Raw genomic sequence first — 18944 nt, forward strand, 5'->3', positions numbered from 1 at the left:
AAAGGCAAACTTTGTGTAGTGCAAGACTAATAGTTGCCCTATGGACAGATTTCCCCACCTGATCTGTAGATCTCTGCAGCTCGTCCAGAGTCACCATGGGCCTCTTGACTGCATTTCTGATTAGCGCTCTCCTTGTTAGGCCTGTGAGTTTAGGTGGACGGCCTGGTCTTGGTAGATTAACAGTTGTGCCATACTCCTTATATTTCTGAATGATCGCTTGAACGGTGCTCTGTGGGATGTTCAAGGCTTTGGAAATCTTTTTGTAGCCTAAGCCGGCTTTAAATTTCTCGATAACTTTATCACTGACCTGTCTGATGTGTTCTTTGGACTTCATGGTGTTATTGCTCCCAATATTCTCTTAGACAACCTCTGAGGCCATCACAAAGCAGCTGTATTTGTACTGACATTAGATTACAAACAGGTGCACTCTATTTAGTAGTCATTAGCACTCATCAGGCAAGGTCTATGGGCAACTGACTGCACTCAGATCAAAGGGGGCTGAATAATTACGCACACCCCACTTTGCAGTTATTTATGTGTAAAAAATGTTTGGAATCGGGGGGCGGAGCCGACCATGGAAGTGTGAGGACGCGTGTTTGAAGAGCTCTCTCTATTCTACCGAGCCCAAAATCAGCTCAGAGCCACTTTATACAGCCTATTTCACCTCCAAAGGATGCCAGGACGATCGAAGAAGGGTAGTGAAGATCACCAACCACAAAAAAAAAAAAAAAAAAAATATATCACCACCGCAGCAACAACATCTCACTAAGTACCTTAAAAGAAACAAGGCCACCCATACCGCGCTCAAGATGGCTGACGCTACTCCGGGCCTGAGCAAGAATGCTGACGAGCTAGACACAGCTACAGCCACAACCAAATCTCTAAATAAGATCAGGTTTTCCTCCATAACTTACCACTGCGACATCGTGAGCGGAGTTAGCGGTGATTAAGGTGGAGGTGGAAGCACAGGGCAATAGGCTTCAGGCCCTGGAGGCAGACGCAGCAGCCATGAAGGCGGATATTGAACGCCTGAAAGAAACTAACAAAACGCAGTCGACCATGCAGTGGTCTGGAGGACTTACAAAATCGCAGTCGACGTAGCAACATTCGGGTGAGAGGCCTTCCAGAGTGCTATGAACCACAACAACTATATGAAACACTCGTCGCCATCTTTAACATGGTGCTAAGGAAGCTGGCAGACAACGCCATCAAGCTGGACCGAGCACACAGGGCCCTGAGATCCCAACCGTTGGAGGGCAATCCACCGTGTGATGTGATATGTAAGTTGCACCACTATAGTGTGAAAGGAGCCATAATGCAGGCAGCGAGGAACATGGAGGCGGTGGAATACGAAGGGCACCGGCTGCAGTTATTCCAGGACCTTGCTCCAAGTACCTTGGCTAAAAGAGCACTACAACCATTGCTAAAAGTGCTGAATGAAAACGGTTTGAAATACAAGTGGGCTTTCCCTTTCAAGTCACAAGTTTAAAAGACGATAGAACCTTTTCTCTGAAAGCTCCGACAGATTTGCCAGATCTGTTGAAGGCCTTAAACCTGCCACATATGGATCTTCCTGATTGAGTACCAGAGCGACTACCTATCAGCCTACCTCAGCGTGTCAGGAAACAGCGGAGGTGAATACGCTCATGGAGTCCTGGCAGAGCTGAAGGGACGAGATGACCTGAGCACTCTATATGGCAGATAAGTACATTCTCCTTGCTTCTTGTGATGCACCGATCTGATTGCATAGTTTATGCTCTTCAGAGCGAGATAGACAATCGACACCCTCTGACACTGCCCAGCAAACATACGATTATCCTTTTACATAATGCTAGTAGATAATGTATTCTGCGGGTTTCCATTGAGTACTACACAGTACTCGGTTTAGGAACACGAAGATTCTCTATACATAGCCTTTGGGACTTTATACAGGATATAAATGATGTGGAGCCAACAGAAAACAACTTTCACTGATTCCTGCATAATGTATTTTGACCATCTGGTGTGATATATAATGGAGACACGCTGGCAGAAGACGGCGGACTTCTGAGAGTGCACAATTTAATATTGTCACCAGTTCTGTTTAATACTAGGTATAGACACCTAAGATAGGCAACCTTTCTCTGATCCATAAGTCTACATATTCACCTCATTTCTAGTACCCATATTTTCGTCCACACGGAGATAAAATATGGCTGGCAGAAGACGGCGCACCTCTGTGGGTGCATACTTTATCGCTAACGGTATGATTGCTTATCCATTTACAATTACCTGCTCTAGGTATACGATACCTGTGGTCACATTTTTGCTGTTGAAGCACGTATATGTAATCCATTAATACCTACAGGACCTAAAGACAATGGGACACTAGGTGAAATATGCCTTCGTCATTAATAATTCTTTCATAGTAGAGTTATACAGATCACACACGCTGAACTGAGTGATAATGTTATTCTTATACTAAAGGGTGCATATAATTGATAATGAAGGGGGCAGGAGGAGGGTACTCTGTTATATATTTTTTTGTGTGTTACAGGTTTTTGATATGAGGGGAGGGGAAGAGGGTCAGAGCTTACCAGTTATGTCTGACACTAAGGTGGGCGGGGTGGGAGGGGAGGGCTCGGTTCCTCACGAGTCATAATGGTTACTCTATCTCCAAATAGGGAGACTGTTTTGGTCTTAACTCTTTTTGGTAATATGCTAATTTTAGTTCTACTCTTCACGTTGAAGATAATGTTGCTTGGTGATTGTTCATTTTTATTGACCGACAGAAGTGGTTCAAGGTGTGCACCCCCCAACAATGATAGATTCTCTGATGTTCTCCTATGGAGCCTTTGAAATGTGTGTCGATCAACTCTAATGCTGGGAATAAATGGGTGGATAGTTTGTTATCAATCGAGCCGCTGATGGCTCGATTGATAATTTCCGACAGGTCCGATCACCGCACGGATCGATTCCCCGCTCGATACGCGCGGGCGGACAATAGCGAAGATCGAGCGGAAGATAAGGAAGCGCCCGTGGGGATGAGCGGGAATTGATCCGGGCGGCTGCGGGGACACGGCGGGAATCGATCTGGAGGCTAATCGATCCGCCGGATTTAACTGTGTATGCCCAGTATTAGGCCCCATTCACACTTACAAAACACCGGCGATTTTTGCCGGTGTTTTGCAGGAGTAATTTTTCCGCGATTTCACGCGGAAAAATCACTGAACACTGAGGTTATTTTGGCGCCATCACGTTTAGTGCTTCTATAACACTGAAACGCGATCGCCAGGAAATCGCCTGAAAATAGTACATGCGACGCGTTTGTGTTTCGCGTTTTTTGGGTGATTTGCGGCGGATAGCGCAAATCGCCCAAGTAAGATAGGGTTCTTAGGGTTTCATTACGCTAGCGTTTTTAAAAAGTGTGAATGGGGCCTTAAGGGTTTAAATATACCTGAAAAACAAGGATTCTATTGAAGGATATGTGGAGGCAGAGGGCTCAAATAGTTTTTGTACAGGAGACACACTTCAGGAAGGACCATCACCACAGATTGGGAGACAAAAATTTTCCCCTTTCATTCCTGAGTGTGTCCCCTGACTCAAAGACGAAAGGCTCTACGATCCTCCTGGGCCGTTCGCTTCCCTTTGTGCTCACAGATTCCCTTTTAGATGCATGGGGTAGATTTGTACGAATTAAAGGAACAATTCAAGGTTTAAAATACACTCTGGTCTCTGTGTACTCCCCTAATACCGACCAAGTGGCGTTCATGGAAACATTTTTGGAGACTTTAGACTCCTTTTCAGAGGGTAGTGTGATCTTAGGGGGAGACCTTAACCTGCCTCTGAACCCAGCTTTGGACATCTCAATGGAGGAGGAAGCTCAATGGCATGCTGCAGAGCAGTGCAAAACAAGCCGCTAGTAGATGCCATGGGGCGTTTTACCTTTATGGTAATAAATCTGGTAAGGTCTTAGCAAATGCCTTTCACGGTTGGGGGAGGAGGACATACAATTACTAGTGGAACCCTTTACAGAACAAGAGAAAAGCCAGGGGAGGGTGCCTGATAACCCTCAAACAATAGCCGATATAAAACACATAACAGAAGACACATACCAGAGAGGGAGTGGAGCTTGTCTCCTCAGAACCCTTTCATGGTCAGCATACACAAGACTGACCAGGATGCACAACCCTTGAATAGGTCACCTGAAGGTTTCCGCCCAAACATAATGAAAAGGTTTGCTTTACCTTAGAAATCCGCCGCATTACTGAGCAGACTAGCTCAATCAGTGGCTAAATGCAGTGAGATGTCCGCTGGGACGAACGCATCCTACTTCCTCCTCGGTCATGTAATGTGGGAGTCACATTCTCCGGCGGAAGCCGCTCTGGCGTGTAACACAGGTTGGGGGACAAGCCGATGCAGACAGCAAGCACCCGCGCTGGCTCGCCTGACCAGCGCTGACACAGGGGACACTTGTATGCCGCGGCTCCTGATATCTATCATGGTTGGCCAGCTCTCCCCCACACAACCAGCATCCTGCTGGACAGGAAAACAACGGATGAGGGTAAGGGAATGTTGCCTTATGTACTATGCCTGCCTAATCAATTATGCCAATTCTTTTAACTAGCTTCCTGTCCAGTTGGAAATGGAGGGAGACAAATCTCAGGGTTGTTGTCCTGAGACGTCCTGGAAAAAACGCATACTAACGCAGTTAAAAGGGCCCTAATTCCAAGGAGCATATGACTTGCTTGAAATCTGCATGCAAGCCAATTTATTGACCTGACAGCCATGAAGAGCCTCCTGACTGGTCTTCCAAGCTGACAGCCACATGCCGTTACAGGGCATGTGTACTGCTGTGTACTCCCATACAATTTGAAATTGCAAGCCATTGGTGTGCCGTCTCCAAGTTTGTTCTGTTGAAGTCGTTGCAAGAGTGGTGTCCCTGCTGGTTTCTGGCACTGGCGGATCGGTGAAAATTTAACATCGGTTGTGTGGAGAGAGTGTGCGGTTCTCTTTATACTATTACCCTTCCAGGTATAATGGTAGAAGAAGGGGAGCTGGCTTTGACAGGGTCCCTACTCTCTTGCTTTCCAAATGTCCAGTGACTGGATGGGCTTGAAGATGCAGAGGAAACTTGCTGGAGTAGAGATAGATTTTCCTGAATTGATGTAAATCTTGCTGAAATCTGTATGCAGATTGAAAATGGAAATATATACAAAGAATTGTAAGCTCCTACCCCTCAAAATATACCACAAACCAGAATAAAAAAATTGTGGTTTCTATGGAAAAGAACAAAGTCATATAATGTTAAAAATCGCATCACATTTATTGCATGCTATTTTAGCCCGTATCTTATGCTGACATTTCTTCTGTTATCATACAACAGAGTAGCACATAGCTAGAGTTCAAAAGCTGCCAGATGTGTTTTACGGCCAAAGGTCGCTTCCTCAGAGGCATAAATATTGATGCATACAACGCAATACAGGTGCAAAAACGTCCCAGATGTCAGCTGCCAAGTACAAATTCCTCTGAGGGGAATGCACCAAACGTTCCTCCTCAACTGCAACTCAAGATTGCAATGGAATGCAAATACAGCATATAAACGTTTGAGGGCTCGTTCCCACTGTTGCGACGCGATTTCGGCCGCATTCCGACGCTTTTAAAAACGCATGCGGATGCGTTTCCGCATGCGTTTTTACCCGCGATTTCGCATGCGATTTTAATTAACCATGACACTGCCAGGGCTAAATAAAATTGAAAAAGGTGCGAAATCGCACGCGAAATCGCGGGTAAAAACGCATGTAACAAACGCATGCGTTTTTACTATTAAATACATTAGCGGCGATTCGCACGGATTCCCGACGCAGGCGAAATCGTTGGCTCTTTTGTGCGTTTTTTTACCGCTGAAAAAACGCACCTCAACAACGCTACAGTGGAAACAGGCCCATCCACTTGCATTACATGTGCGGATCTGCATGCGTTGGACGCATGCAGATTCGCGATAGTGGGAACGAGCCCTGAGGGTGCCCTATATGTACCATCTTCTCACTTAAACCTGCAATTTTCTACCACCTTTTTCATATTTGCGATTCTGCATTTTGCAATTTTTGGATTTAGAATCGTTGTGTATGTGGAATAATTATGCAGATTTTCAGAATGAGATTTTTGATGCATACCAATGAAGTTCATTTACATGAAATTGTATGTCATTAACTTACAATTGTGAAAATTTGCAATTCTCATTGGCCTGCATTGGATGTCTGTTGCGGCAAAAAGTATTTATGCGGGCCAATTTTTTTTCTTCAGCAGAGAATTTGCATATAAAAAAAAAAAAAAAAAAAAAAAAAAGAATTGAAGAATGCGAGGTCGTGGATTGCATTACATGTGCAACAATTGCAATTTTGCAAAAAATGTAATTTGCACACAAATTGTGTGTGAAAGGAGCCTTAGCTTTGACGCACATTGCAGCAATAGATGAACCTTTGAACCTTAGGGCTGGTTCAGACGGACGTTTGGAGGCGTTGCGTTCGTTGGCGTTGCGTTCGTGATGCGTTCAGGCTTTCAGCAGCGTTCGCATTGCGTTCGGATGCGGTCGCGTTTTTTCTTCCCCTAGGGGGACATTACTCGTCGCGGTTAACCGCCCCTGGAAGCAACATGTAGCTTCCAGGGGCTCCTTGAACGCCATTGAAAATCGGGACCCGAACGCCGCGTTTGTGCAAACGCGCATAAAAGCTTGGTACAAACGCTCCCATTCACTTGAATGGGAGCGTTTAACGCCAAGCCCCGAACGCTGGCAGTAAACGCTCTGCAAACGTCCGTCTGAACCAGCCCTTACTGCTACTGTTTATGACACAGTCTATAGCTGCCTATACACTCCCCTATTGCTGCAATGAGCTGTTGTTGGTAACTGGATTCTCTATTGTCTTCACACTAGAAGCTGTCTGAGACTTTTTGTGGCAAATAAGGCATCTTTTCCACAGGCAGTTGATAGGCAGTGAAATGCTTCTCAAACTCTCACAACTGCTTGTTGCTGCCTGATAACTGCTTGCTGAGCACACAGTTCAAATGTTCATGGAAAAGAGGCCTCAGGCCTGTGAACGCTTTTATGAACTCAATATAACTAGTGTCATAGCCTAAAACAAATGGTTGTGGTCTACATATATGAAAGTTGGTACTTATTTGCATACAAATTGTATTCTTGAAACCAAAAGCCTACATTACTTCAAAAGCATATACAAGATAAAAAAGAAAGCTGAATGTAAAAGTCACAGAAGCAGGAAAACAAAGAAAAAAAAATAAAATACTGTACTTACCTTATATCCTTTTGCAACAAGCCGCCTAACATGCACAAACAGTCTGTGAGTGGGGATACTCGCCGTCATAAAATTGTGATCAAGGTGGCAATATATATTCAGTTCCCTGGCCGCTATCTGAAAAGGTGTAAAATAATGATAAGTATCCGGCACATGATCCAGCAGTATCTAGCACATTGTAAGAGAAAGTGTTCACAAATACTTGCTGTTCATTATAGTGGGGAGAACAGAATTCTAACATACAAACCAGGGCTGTGGAGTCGGTACAAAAATCTTCCGACTCCAACTCTGACTCCTCGGTTTATGAAACCACGACTCCGACTCCGGGTACCCAAAATGGCTCCGACTCCTCGACTCCTAAAGGTTCGTATACACGTCCGATAAAGATCGTTCGTTACGAACGATTCGTGACGTTTGCACGATATTAAAATGAGAAAGAAAATATCGTTCGAAACGAACGATCGTGTACACACATGAACTATTTTTTATAAAAAGTACCGAACAACGACCAATAAAAAATGCGTGCGCAAACGGAAGTGACGTAATGAGAAATCGAGCGACGCAGTACACACGTAACGATGTTCGTATAGAGAAACGCACACACTGCAACGATTGAACTATTATCGGTTTAAAAAATCCGCCGGGTTGGATCGGCCGGATTGATCGATAAAGGTCGTTATCGTTCAAAAAAAATCGTTAGTAATTTTAGAACGCACGATTATCGTTCCGATTGTCGCTATCGTCCGTTTTCGAACGATCGTTATCGGATGTGTGTACTCAGCTTTAGTCTTAGGGCTCGTTCCCACTATCGCGAATCCGCATGCGTCCAACGCATGCGGATTCGCACATGTAATGTGAGTGGATGGGGCTGTTTCCACTCCTGCGGTGGCGTTGTGCGTTTTTTGTTGCGGAGAAAAAACGCACAAAAGAGGCAACGATTTCGCCTGCGTCGGGAATCAGTGCGAATCGCCGCTAATGTATTTAATAGTAAAAACGCATGCGTTTTTTACATGCGTTTTTACCCGCGATTCGCGTGCGATTTCGCACCTTTTCCAATGTTATTTTGCCATGGCAGTGTCATGGTTAATTTCGCATGGCACCCTGCCATGCGAAATCGCACGCGAAATCGCGGGTAAAAACGCATGCAGAAACGCATCCGCATGCGTTTTTACAAGCGTCGGAATGCCGGCGAATCGCGTCGCAACAGTGGAAACAAGCCCTAATACTTAACAGGGCTGTGGATTTTGTACAAAAATCAGACGACTCCGACTCCCGACTCCTCAGTTTATGAAATCAACGACTCCAACTCCGGGTACCCAAAATTGCCCTGACCCCGACTCCAACTCCACAGCCCTGATACAAACATCTAAACATACTCCAGAAAATTAAGCTTAAAAACAGCGGCTGGTTAATCAGTTGCCAGCTAACCAATCACTGTTATTTCTTTGCCTTCTTAGGTCAGTAGAAATGTACAGATTAGAAGGGTTCTTTTCTCATTGATAGTTCTCAACAGACCCATGAAGCACAGGCAAACGCCAGCTAGGTGCATGGCTGCTCCCTGAAGCAACTTGTCCTACTGTATATTCATGTGCTGCAGTGTGGCCTTCAAGGAACATGCGTACATTAGTTTTCACCGCCCGATCTTTTTGGCACAGAGTGAGCCGAATAATAGCTCACCCTGCTGCTGCAATTCCTGGCAGCGTTAATTACTATTCTCCCTCCAAATACTAGCAACTCAGATGGAGAAGTAATTCAGGGTCCGTCCAGATCCTTGAATTACCCATAGGCGGGGCGCAGACTATAGCAATACTGCTAAAGTGCTATGCAGCATGCTGTGCATGCCTGTTCAGTAAAATTGCACTTGGTCTCTACAGAAAATGATGCTACTAGATGCAGCCAGCCAGGAACGTTCAATATAATATTTTTATGACAAAAACTAGAGACATGCAATGCATAAAACTTTGTGCAGAGCTCACTAATAGAAATGTACTATGACATTACAAATAGGGGGCGGACCTACGGTTTTACGTGCAAGGGACTGTGCAGGCATACTATTTAAAGCTTTTTTTGCATTAGTAATGTACTTTTTCTCTCTTTTGTAAAGGCATATTAAAGTGAACCGCAGACTAAAAATCTACTCAGCACCACTAAGGCTTGGTGTTTAACAGTTTCACAGCATCAGAACTTTGTTTTTCCTACCCAAGCCTCATGTTTAGCTGCACAGAAGCCAAGCTCCGCCCCATCAAAGACATCTACACAGGCAAGTTTCCCCTGATGCTGTGCAAAGCATGATGGGATTTCTGATGCTGTTCTCCTTCTGCTGTTGGGGCACAAATTTTTTTTTTTTTTTTTGAACTTGAGATTTGAAGCCTTACGCATATGCAAGAAAACACATGGTTTTCTGCACAGACAAGTGTGCTCCCAGCCTAAAAACTTCAGTCTGAGCATTTTTCAAGTTAAAAGTGTCAAGTGCACGGGGGTTGAATAACACAGGTTAAATACATAAAATTTAATTATAACCAATATAGCAGGTTGCATATGTGTATTTCAGTTCTGTATTTAGCTGTCTTTCTGGAGATGTTCCTGTCAGAATGGTAAAGCTGCATGTGCTGACATAGGCTCTGACCTCTGCATCTTCTCCGAAGAACCTGTATTTATAGCCACACTCCACACACAAGACTGCATCTTGGTGCTGCTGCTTAATCTCCATGTACTGCTGCTCCAGAGGCGTGTACACTGTTCTGGTTCTTTGGTTAGGAGTCTTCCTCTCAGAAAGTGTCTCACACCTTTTCGAAAAAATAAACTTATTTGACGTGTGTTTATTAGCCTGTAAAAAACAAAATTAAAATAATTTACTGAAATAAAAAAAAATTTCATATCTTTACAATTCCATATTTTTACAGTAGGAATAATCACCAGAAACAAACCTAACCATTTTGTGTAACAACTTATTGGTTTATTTAAAGAGGACCTCCATGCAAAAACTAAGAATCTGTCAGCGCTGCTGTAGTGCAAAGTTCTATTGAGTTATATTTACCTCCAGAGTCTTGTCCTCTCTCCTGCGAGAAAAAACGCCAAGTCATTTACTGCCAAGCTGTGAGGAAAGAGGTAAAGCGGGGACAATTGGCGAAAGTGCAGTGATGCAGGGACTTCGAGGTAGCTTTGTGGGACAAGATTTGAGGTAAATATAACTTTGCATTACAGCAGCGCTAACGGATTCTTAGTTTTTGCATGGAGGTCCTCTTTAAGTCAAAATAAAAAAAAATCAGTTTAACTTACCTGGGACTTCTTGCAGCCCCCTGGAGTCATCCTGGGCCTGCACAGTACTTCATATCCCTTTATTGAGCAGCGGTGACCTCCGCAAAGCTGGCCGAACTGAGAATGTGTCGCCCTTAGCCACGCGCACCCCGATTGCACTCCCGCTGCCAGGAACACACTCTGTGCATGCACAGTAGCGATTTTCACGTATTGCGCATGCGCTGGCCACAGTGGAGGGTCACGCAGCTGCTTGACAGAGGGACTCAGACGGACGTCCTGGGTACAGGATGACTCCAGGGGGCTGCAAAAAGCCCAAAGCAAGTTAAACTGATTTTGTTTTCACTTTAGATTTCCTTTGAGCTTGATAGTTGAAGAGACATGGGAACTAAAATTGTATGGCCCAAATATTCCTCCTTGGCTGAAAATTATATGAATGTGTTTACAGTGTAACCAGCTTCTCGTTTCAGGTACACATTAAGCTGTCATCTCGGTCTGAACTGTGCCACGTGTGTGCCATTCACAAAGGCTATTTGAAAACCCTGTATGTGCTCGCAGCAACCAAGAAGCAACTACATTGCAGCATCTCTGAGAAGCTCTACAAGCTGAAACAAGACAATGTTTTTCTGTAAAGATTATGCTGTTGCTTATCTTTTAGAGCAGTAAAAAAGTCCTGGGTTTAGGTCCACTTTACATTTTTAATATCAATTCCTTTAAAAGCAGCATCGAACAGCCATGCTATCCCATGAACAAAAAACACTTATAAAAAGTAGATAAATACTTGTTTTACTTACAGAACAGATGTATTGTACTGCCCAAATTTTCAATTTCAGTGAATTTTATATAGTAAATAAAATGAAAACTATTGGCATTTTTATTCCCTTGGAATGAAGCCAATCCTGATGTAATTTTCTCCCTTACTCTATTTCCCCCTAGAAACCGCACAGTCATATCTAGCTTGCTTTGTAAACACATGTGACCACAGCATAGATTGTATTTCAGCAGCTCACTGAACTGCCCTCAGCCAATCAGTGAGGAGCAGGAATGTGGGAGGGGTGATGACAAGTTTCCTTCTCGTCTGCAATGGAGCAAATAGAGCCAGGCTGACTGAGATAAGATTTATTACAGCCGAAAAACAAGGTAAGGTTGTAGGCTGCATAAGAAACACAGAGCAGTGGATAAATGGAATTTGATTTTATGGCTGACAATCCCACTTTAAAGCAGTAGGATCAGCCATACTATGCCAGGGAAACAAAACACATATATAAGTAGATAAATACTTGATCTACTTACATAACACATGTATTATACTGTCCACGTTTTGATTTCAGTGAATGTTATATAGTAAATGACGAGAATTCTGTTAGTGGTGAGAACAATGTCTTTTGCCCACAGTTAAGGCTAATTCGTGATGTCATTTCTGCCCTTTACTTTGCGCCTCAGCCTTGCTTGTAAACACAAGTGAGTAGGGGATTAGGTTTCAGATAAGCAGCTGGCAGGGAAATAAAGAGGAGGATTACATTATAGATAAAAAGAACCCCCAGCATGCAATTATTTGGCACCGACTACTAAAGGGCCAGTGCTCCTTAAGTATGTGATAACTCCAAATCATAACAGCAGAAAAAGTTTTGAAAGTTTTGAATGCAGGATTAGCATCTTTATCACTTAATACACTCAGACCAGTTGCTGTTGAAATTTGATTTTTATGGTGATGATACCGCTTTAAAAAAGTAAAAAATGCAGTTCAGACTGAAAACAAAAAACAGTATTGGCAGCAAAAAGAAGTATCTAATCTCAATAAACAAAAAATAAAAAAAAAAGTTATCTTTTCTGGTTTGCTAATGAACCAAGTCATGTGTCCCTGCCCTGAGAAGGTAACAGCTTCGATAATACTAACAAAAGGTAACTTACTCTACTGTTAAAACTGGAGTCTCCATCTTGTTCACAGTTCTCAGACTTTGGGAGGCTCTCTTTAAACCCTACAAATGGCGCCAACACCTCTGGTACTTTCACAGGAGGACTCCGCAATTCCAGAGGTTTAGATTCACTGCAGAATTGCCGTAATGTATTCAATGTTCGTTCTGTAATGACGGAATTCCCACACCTTTTTGGCTCTAAAAATTAAGGGGGAAAAAAAAGAAAAAAATAAGAATGTAAAAGACATCCTGTAAAAAATAAAACTTTGGATTCATAACGTTAGTAGCAAAAGAGTCTCTGGTGTTAGGCAAACAAATTATGTAGGTAAACATCAAAGTTTTGTAAAATACCTTTTAATGGCTAACTGATGAAGTTAGATTACCGGTATGTAAGCTTTCAGGCAGGGGTCACACTTGTCTTTCAGTTTCTACACTTTTCAGAAAACTGAAAGACAAATGTGACCTCTACCTTACAACAGCTAATGTAATTTATAGAGAAAACTGACAAATTGCGCAAGATGTCAGTTTTTTTTCTGCATGCGAAATCTGCATTAAAGTGTGACCTAGTTCATTGATTAACATGAGTTCTCAGTTGAAGTCAGTTTTTCTGTGCAGAAAACGCGTACGAAAGCCAGTAAGTGTGACCCCTGCCTCAAGGATCTAGTCCCCTTCCCCTTTCCAGATATTAGCTGAAGTAAAACAAACACTGATGCAGGTAAATAGTAAACACAAAGAAGACAGGTACTATTTAGCAGTTAGGGCTGGTTTACTTTGCAAGAGCTTTTTCTGAGGGCCTTTTCACACCAGAGGGCTTTTTCGGCGTTTTAACGCCACGGCCGAAGTTGGCGGTTTCCTAGGTAGAATGGAAGTCCATAGACTTTCATTTTACCTTTCACACTTAATGCTGCGTTTTGGAGCGTTGCATTTTGAAGCTCCCAGGAGCTTTTTTAGGGCTGACCACGGCGTTTCTCATTACAATTGATACTAATGTATTGGCGTTAAAACGCCTTAAAAACGTCTTAACGTTTTAGCCTTTTACCGCTGCCTGTAGTGTAAAAGAGCCCTAAGAGCTTGTGATTTTAAAAGCTTTTAGTCATGTAATGCTACAAATTTGTTCTCTCACTTTAGCAGTGTGATTTTATTAAAATAATAAAAAAAAAAAAAAAAAATCACCCATACCAACAGATTTGTGAATAGATTCAGCTGTCAGGTGGGGCATATGGACACATGCTCATCCCACAGAGCTTCTGGGAGGGGAGGTGTGTGTGTGTCTGTCTGTGGGTGTGTCTGTGTGTGGGTGTGTCTGTGTGTGGGTGTGTCTGTGTGGGTGGGTGGGTCTGTGTGGTTCCATTTTTTTATTTTTTTTTTTTTTATTTTATTTTTTTTTTAATTTCAAGCGATCGTTTTTAGTTTTCAGCAGAAAGAAAGAGGAAATAAATGTACAAATAAGTTTTCTTATTTGTAAGAGGAAGACACTGAATTGTGGAGCGCACTTCCCCAATCAGGTGACCCGGAATCAGGAAGCTGCCTTGTTACCCACGCGAGCGGCTGCTCGCAAGATGCTATGGTATTCAAACACACAGGACGTGGACATGAATGATGCAGGGGGACAGTGGAGGACATGGAAGGACCCAGGACACAAGCGGACCTTTCCGCCAAGGCTGCTGCAACCGGTAAGCTCTGCCTGGCACAATACTGACACCCCGCACCTGACACCAAGTTCTTAAAAATCCCAGCCTGATCTCTTTTCCCTCCCCTGGAGGATTACGGCACCCAGTAATATGCAAAGGTGTATACAGGGGTGGGCCAGGAGGATGGAGGAGGCATGTTGTGAAGAGGGGTAGTCATACGGCGAGTATATGCCAAACTCTTTATTTTAACTGGAAAAGTTGGGGTGTCATCTTATACGCCGGAATATACGGTATTAGTTCTTTGGGAAAGTAGAGATACATTTTAAAGGGAACCTAAACTGAGAGGGATATGGATGTTTCCTTTTAAACAATACCAGTTGCCTGGCAGTCCTGCTGATCTCTTTGGCTGTAGTAGTGGCTGAATCACACACCTGAAACAAGCATGCAGCTAATCCAGTCTGACTTCAGTAAGAGCACCTGATCTGCATGCTTGTTGAGGGGCTATGGCTAAAAGTATTATGCTTCATACACACTTGAGATAAAAGTCTTTGGAAAAGGCAAGATCACAGACCAATCTTACCACCCTTCATGTAGTATGAGAGCCATACTCTACACAGTCTATTCTATGGAGCTGCACTCCTCATCAGACAGAAATCTTTGCAAGATGCTGCGCACAAAGATGCCCGTACACACTCAAAAGATCATTATCTGCAAAAGATCTGTTCCTGCAAAATATCCATTCCTGCAAAATGCATTCATAGTCTATGAGATCTGCAGATCATCATACACACTTGGTTTAACAGACAATCATCTGCAGATCATATCCACCAGGATGGATTTTCAGATCTGCAGATGATTGCCAGATATGCAGATGAAGTCTTTTAAACCAAGTGTGTATGATGATCTGCAGATCTCATAGACTATGAATGCATTTTGCAGGAATGGATATTTTGCAGGAACAGATCTTTTGCAGATAATGATCTTTTGAGTGTGTACGGGCATCTTTGTGTGCAGCATCCTGCAAAGATTTTATCTGATGGGGAGTTCAGCTCCATAGAATAGACTGTGTAGAGTATGTCTCTCATACTACATGAAGGGTGGTAAGATTGGTCTGTGATCTTGCCTTTTCCAAAGACTTTTATCTCAAGTGTGTATGAAGCATTAGACACACAGGATCAGCAGGAGAGCCATGGAACTGGTATTGTTTTAAAAGGAAAAATCCATATCCTTCTCAGTTTAGGTTCCCTTTAAAGGGAATACTGTAGGGGGGTCGGGGGAAAATGAGCTGAACTTACCCGGGGCTTCTAGTGGTCCCCAGCAGACATCCTGTGCCCTCGCAGCCGCTCACCGATGCTCCGGCTCCGCTTCACTTCTGGAATTTCTGACTTTAAAGTCAGAAAACCACTCCGCCTGCGTTGCCGTGTCCTCGCTCCCGCTGATGTCATCAAGAGCGCACAGCGCAGGCCCAGTATGGTGTGTGTCTGCGCAGTACACTCCTGGTGACATGAGCGGGAGCGAGGACACGGCAACGCAGGCGCAGTGGTTTTCAGACTTTAAAGTCAGAAATTCCAGAAGTGAACCGGAGGCGGGGCCCAAGCATTGGGGAGTGGCTGCGCCAACACAGGATGTCTGCGGGGGACCATTAGAAGCCCCGGGTAAGTTCAGCTCATTTTCCCCCGACCCCTACAGTATCCCTTTAAGTCTAACATTTTCATTTACCTGAGGGCCCTTGCATCATGTGATTTTCTTCATCAGGCAATTGGCTCATCTTCTACATGGACGGTGCTGTTAATCGACAAGAGAGCAAACTACAAGCATTATTACAAGCTTATTTGAACCAATAAAGTTTGATATTTAGCAATTTTAGCAAAATCAAAAGTGGTTACATGTTAAGACTTCGCGAAATCAACCTTTGGTCAAAGACAGGGCTGTGGAGTCGGAGTCGTGGAGTCGGAGTCGTGGAGTCGGGCAATTTTGGGTGCCTGGAGTCGGAGTCGGGAAAAAATGCACCGACTCCGACTCCTAATGAATTTGTAACTGTAATTAAAATAGAAAATATGATAAAATGTTCTATTTCTCAGATAATAGTCATTAAAAATAATGTATATATACAGTAATAGCTGTGCTTAGTCCACAAAAATGAAATAAGCCAATCAAAATTAGTTACTTGTGCTGCTTCAATCAAGCAGTCCCCGTATTTTTAAGGTCAGATATACATATCTGATTGTGACTGTATATATGATGTGTACACAGGAATCTCTTATATATACTAAATAACATCTATGCTGTAAGAATAAAGCCTGATGTGTAGCTGTGTCACTAAAAGAGATGGTCAACGAGATGGAAATAATTCTGCATTGATGCTGATTTATGCAAATGTATGCACTCCCTTTGCTGATGAAATCAAATAATTTGATATGTTAAAATTTGGTTTGGTGACTACAAATTAAAGGGTACCTGAGACGGATGAAAAGTAAAGTTTTATACATACCTGGGGCTTCCTCCAGCCCACTTCAGGCTAATCAGTCCCTCGCTGTCCTCCACCACCCGGATCTTCTGCTATGAGTCCTGGTAATTCAGCCAGTCAGCGCTGTCCGGCCGCATGCCGCTCCCACAGCCAGGAACATTCTGCACCTGCGCAATAGTGCTGCACAGGTGTAGTATGCTCCTGGCGGCAGAGTGTGTGCATGCGCACTACGCCCGACTGGCTCAAGTACCTGGACTCATAGCAGAAGATCCAGGTGGTGGAGGAGGACAACGAGGGACTGATTATCCTGAAGGCGGCTGGAGAAAGCCCCAGGTCTGTATAAAACTTTAATTTCATCTGTCTCAGGTTTACTTTGTTACACAGTAGTACTATACTCTACATATGCACTCCCCACAGAGCTGCAGGGAATCCACTGAGAATGCTGTGCACATTGAACACAGAGGTGTTGTCTGTCACCCATAAACCTTGTTCAGATTGTGCATGAAGAATGTGTAATAGAGGAAGAATCTCCTCATTCCCCTGCAGAGCACCTGCACATCATTCTTACATGTACCCACACTTACATTGCCTAGGGCCCTAGGGCCTGATAGATGTTCTTTGTTCCGGCCTGTACCTTTTACAAGTACTCTTACCAAGGACTAGTTTTAGTCTATGACTAAAGGGAATAAATATGGCAGTCTCCATATCCTTCTCATTTCAGTTGTCTTGTAAAATTCCTAAGCGTTGGCAGTTAAGAGACGAATTTCATGTTACATACCTTTAATCAACAAAATTGTAATATGCAAATTAGAGGAGTCGGAGTCGAGGAGTCGGAGTCGGTGGAATCCTAAACTGAGGAGTCGGAGTCGGTGGATTTTTGGACCGACTCCACAGCCCTGGTCAAAGACCCAAAAATATGAACAGGTGTCTTTAGTTAACATGACAAACTGAAGGTGGTAAAACACAACACGCACATATAGTAGAATCCCTTAATAATAAACTCCAAGGGACCAGGTAGTTTACTATAGTAGTAAGTATAGTAAAGTAGTTTACTATATCAGAGTTGCAGAGTACATAAGCATCTCGGGGTGATCCAAGACCACTAGGAAAGTATAGGGGATTAAAGACCATGTAACACCACTGCTAAAAAACAACAACAAATACTTACCTAAGGAGAGGGAAGGCTCTGGGTCCTATAGGGCCTTTCTGCTCCTCTCGTGGTGCTGCGCTGTCCCCGGGAGCAGTATTTGACTAAATTGGTCAAATACTGCTCCTTCCGCCGGCGAAGGTGACTTCAGAAAGTCTTCAGGAGCCCGAGTACTCCCGAAGACGGGCCGCTCCACGAGCGCCCTCTTTCGCATCATCGCGCATGCGCAGTACGGAGCCGCCTGTCTTCAGGAGGACTCGGCTCTCGAAGACTTCCGAAGTCCCCGCAGCGGGGGATTTGAATGGTGGAGCCAGCGCTGCACAGAGGGCACCGGCAGAGGAGAGGGAAGGCTCATTAGGACCTAGAGCCTTCCCTCTCCTTAGGCGAGTATCTGGTTTCTTTTTGTTAGCAGCGGGGTTACATTGGCTTTAACCTCCTTGACGGTCTAATTCTCCCCGGCCGAGGGCTCGCTACATGATAGCCGCTGAGCGGCGGCATCCCCCCACCCACTCCGATCGCCTTCGGCGATCAGAGTAAGCAGGAGATCCCGTTCAGAACGGGATTTCCTGCTGAGCTTCCCCGGTCGCCATGGCGACCGGGCGGGATGACGTCACGGACGTCGGGACGTCACAGGGAATCCCGATCCGCCCCTCAGCGCTGCCTGGCACTGATTGGCCAGGCTGCGCAGGGGTCTGGGGCGGGGGGCGTCTCGGCGCGGCGGGTAGCGGCGGATCGGCGACGAGCAGCGGCGATCGAATGTTACAAGCAGCTAGCAAAGTGCTAGCTGCTTGTAACGAAAAAAAATTATGCAAATCAGCCCAGCGGGGCCTGAGAAATCCTCCTGCGCAGGTTACCCCGAGCTGAGCTCGGGATAACCAGCAAGGAGGTTAAAAGAGACCAAAAAGCCTTCCTACTAAAAAGCAATGCTTAGTGTAGTTCGTCTGCTAAAAGGGGCCCTGAGCAGAGCGTGTGGGTATGCATTTAAGCATACCCAGGAATACTTGGTAATACCCCCTCACTTACCACCCCTTATGTAAAGCTTTCCCTAATAACTTTATTACTACTTATCACAAGAAAATGATCTATACCTCATTTTTTTCGCCACCAATTAGGCTTTCTGTGGATAGTACATTTTGCTAAGAATTTTTTTATTCTAAATGCATTTTAATGAGAAAAACAGGAAAAAAAGAAAAAAAAAACATTATTTCTCAGTTTTCAGCCATTATAGTTTTAAAA

The 18944-nt window shown here is 44.1% G+C and overlaps 1 protein-coding gene across 4 annotated transcripts in view; it reads right to left on the reverse strand.

The window, feature by feature from the left end:
- Positions 1-18944, reverse strand: part of MSH3 (mutS homolog 3) — a 246423-nt gene that overhangs the window by 209498 nt on the left and 17981 nt on the right. For 3 of the 4 annotated variants that reach the window (XM_068247988.1, XM_068247981.1, XM_068247994.1), the window contains exons 2-5: positions 15814-15879; positions 12459-12661; positions 9919-10119; positions 7293-7409 (exon numbers count right to left, since the gene is read on the reverse strand). In XM_068247988.1, the coding sequence (XP_068104089.1) occupies positions 7293-7409; positions 9919-10119; positions 12459-12661; positions 15814-15862 (570 nt within the window). In that variant the 5' untranslated portion in view covers positions 15863-15879. Of the gene's footprint in view, positions 1-7292; positions 7410-9918; positions 10120-12458; positions 12662-15813; positions 15903-15980; positions 16064-18944 lie in introns of those variants that run through there. The other variant, XM_068247999.1, reaches the window with a different exon arrangement.

Source organism: Hyperolius riggenbachi, chromosome 1 (genome assembly GCF_040937935.1).
Source record: "Hyperolius riggenbachi isolate aHypRig1 chromosome 1, aHypRig1.pri, whole genome shotgun sequence".
Classification (NCBI taxonomy): Eukaryota; Metazoa; Chordata; class Amphibia; order Anura; family Hyperoliidae; genus Hyperolius; species Hyperolius riggenbachi.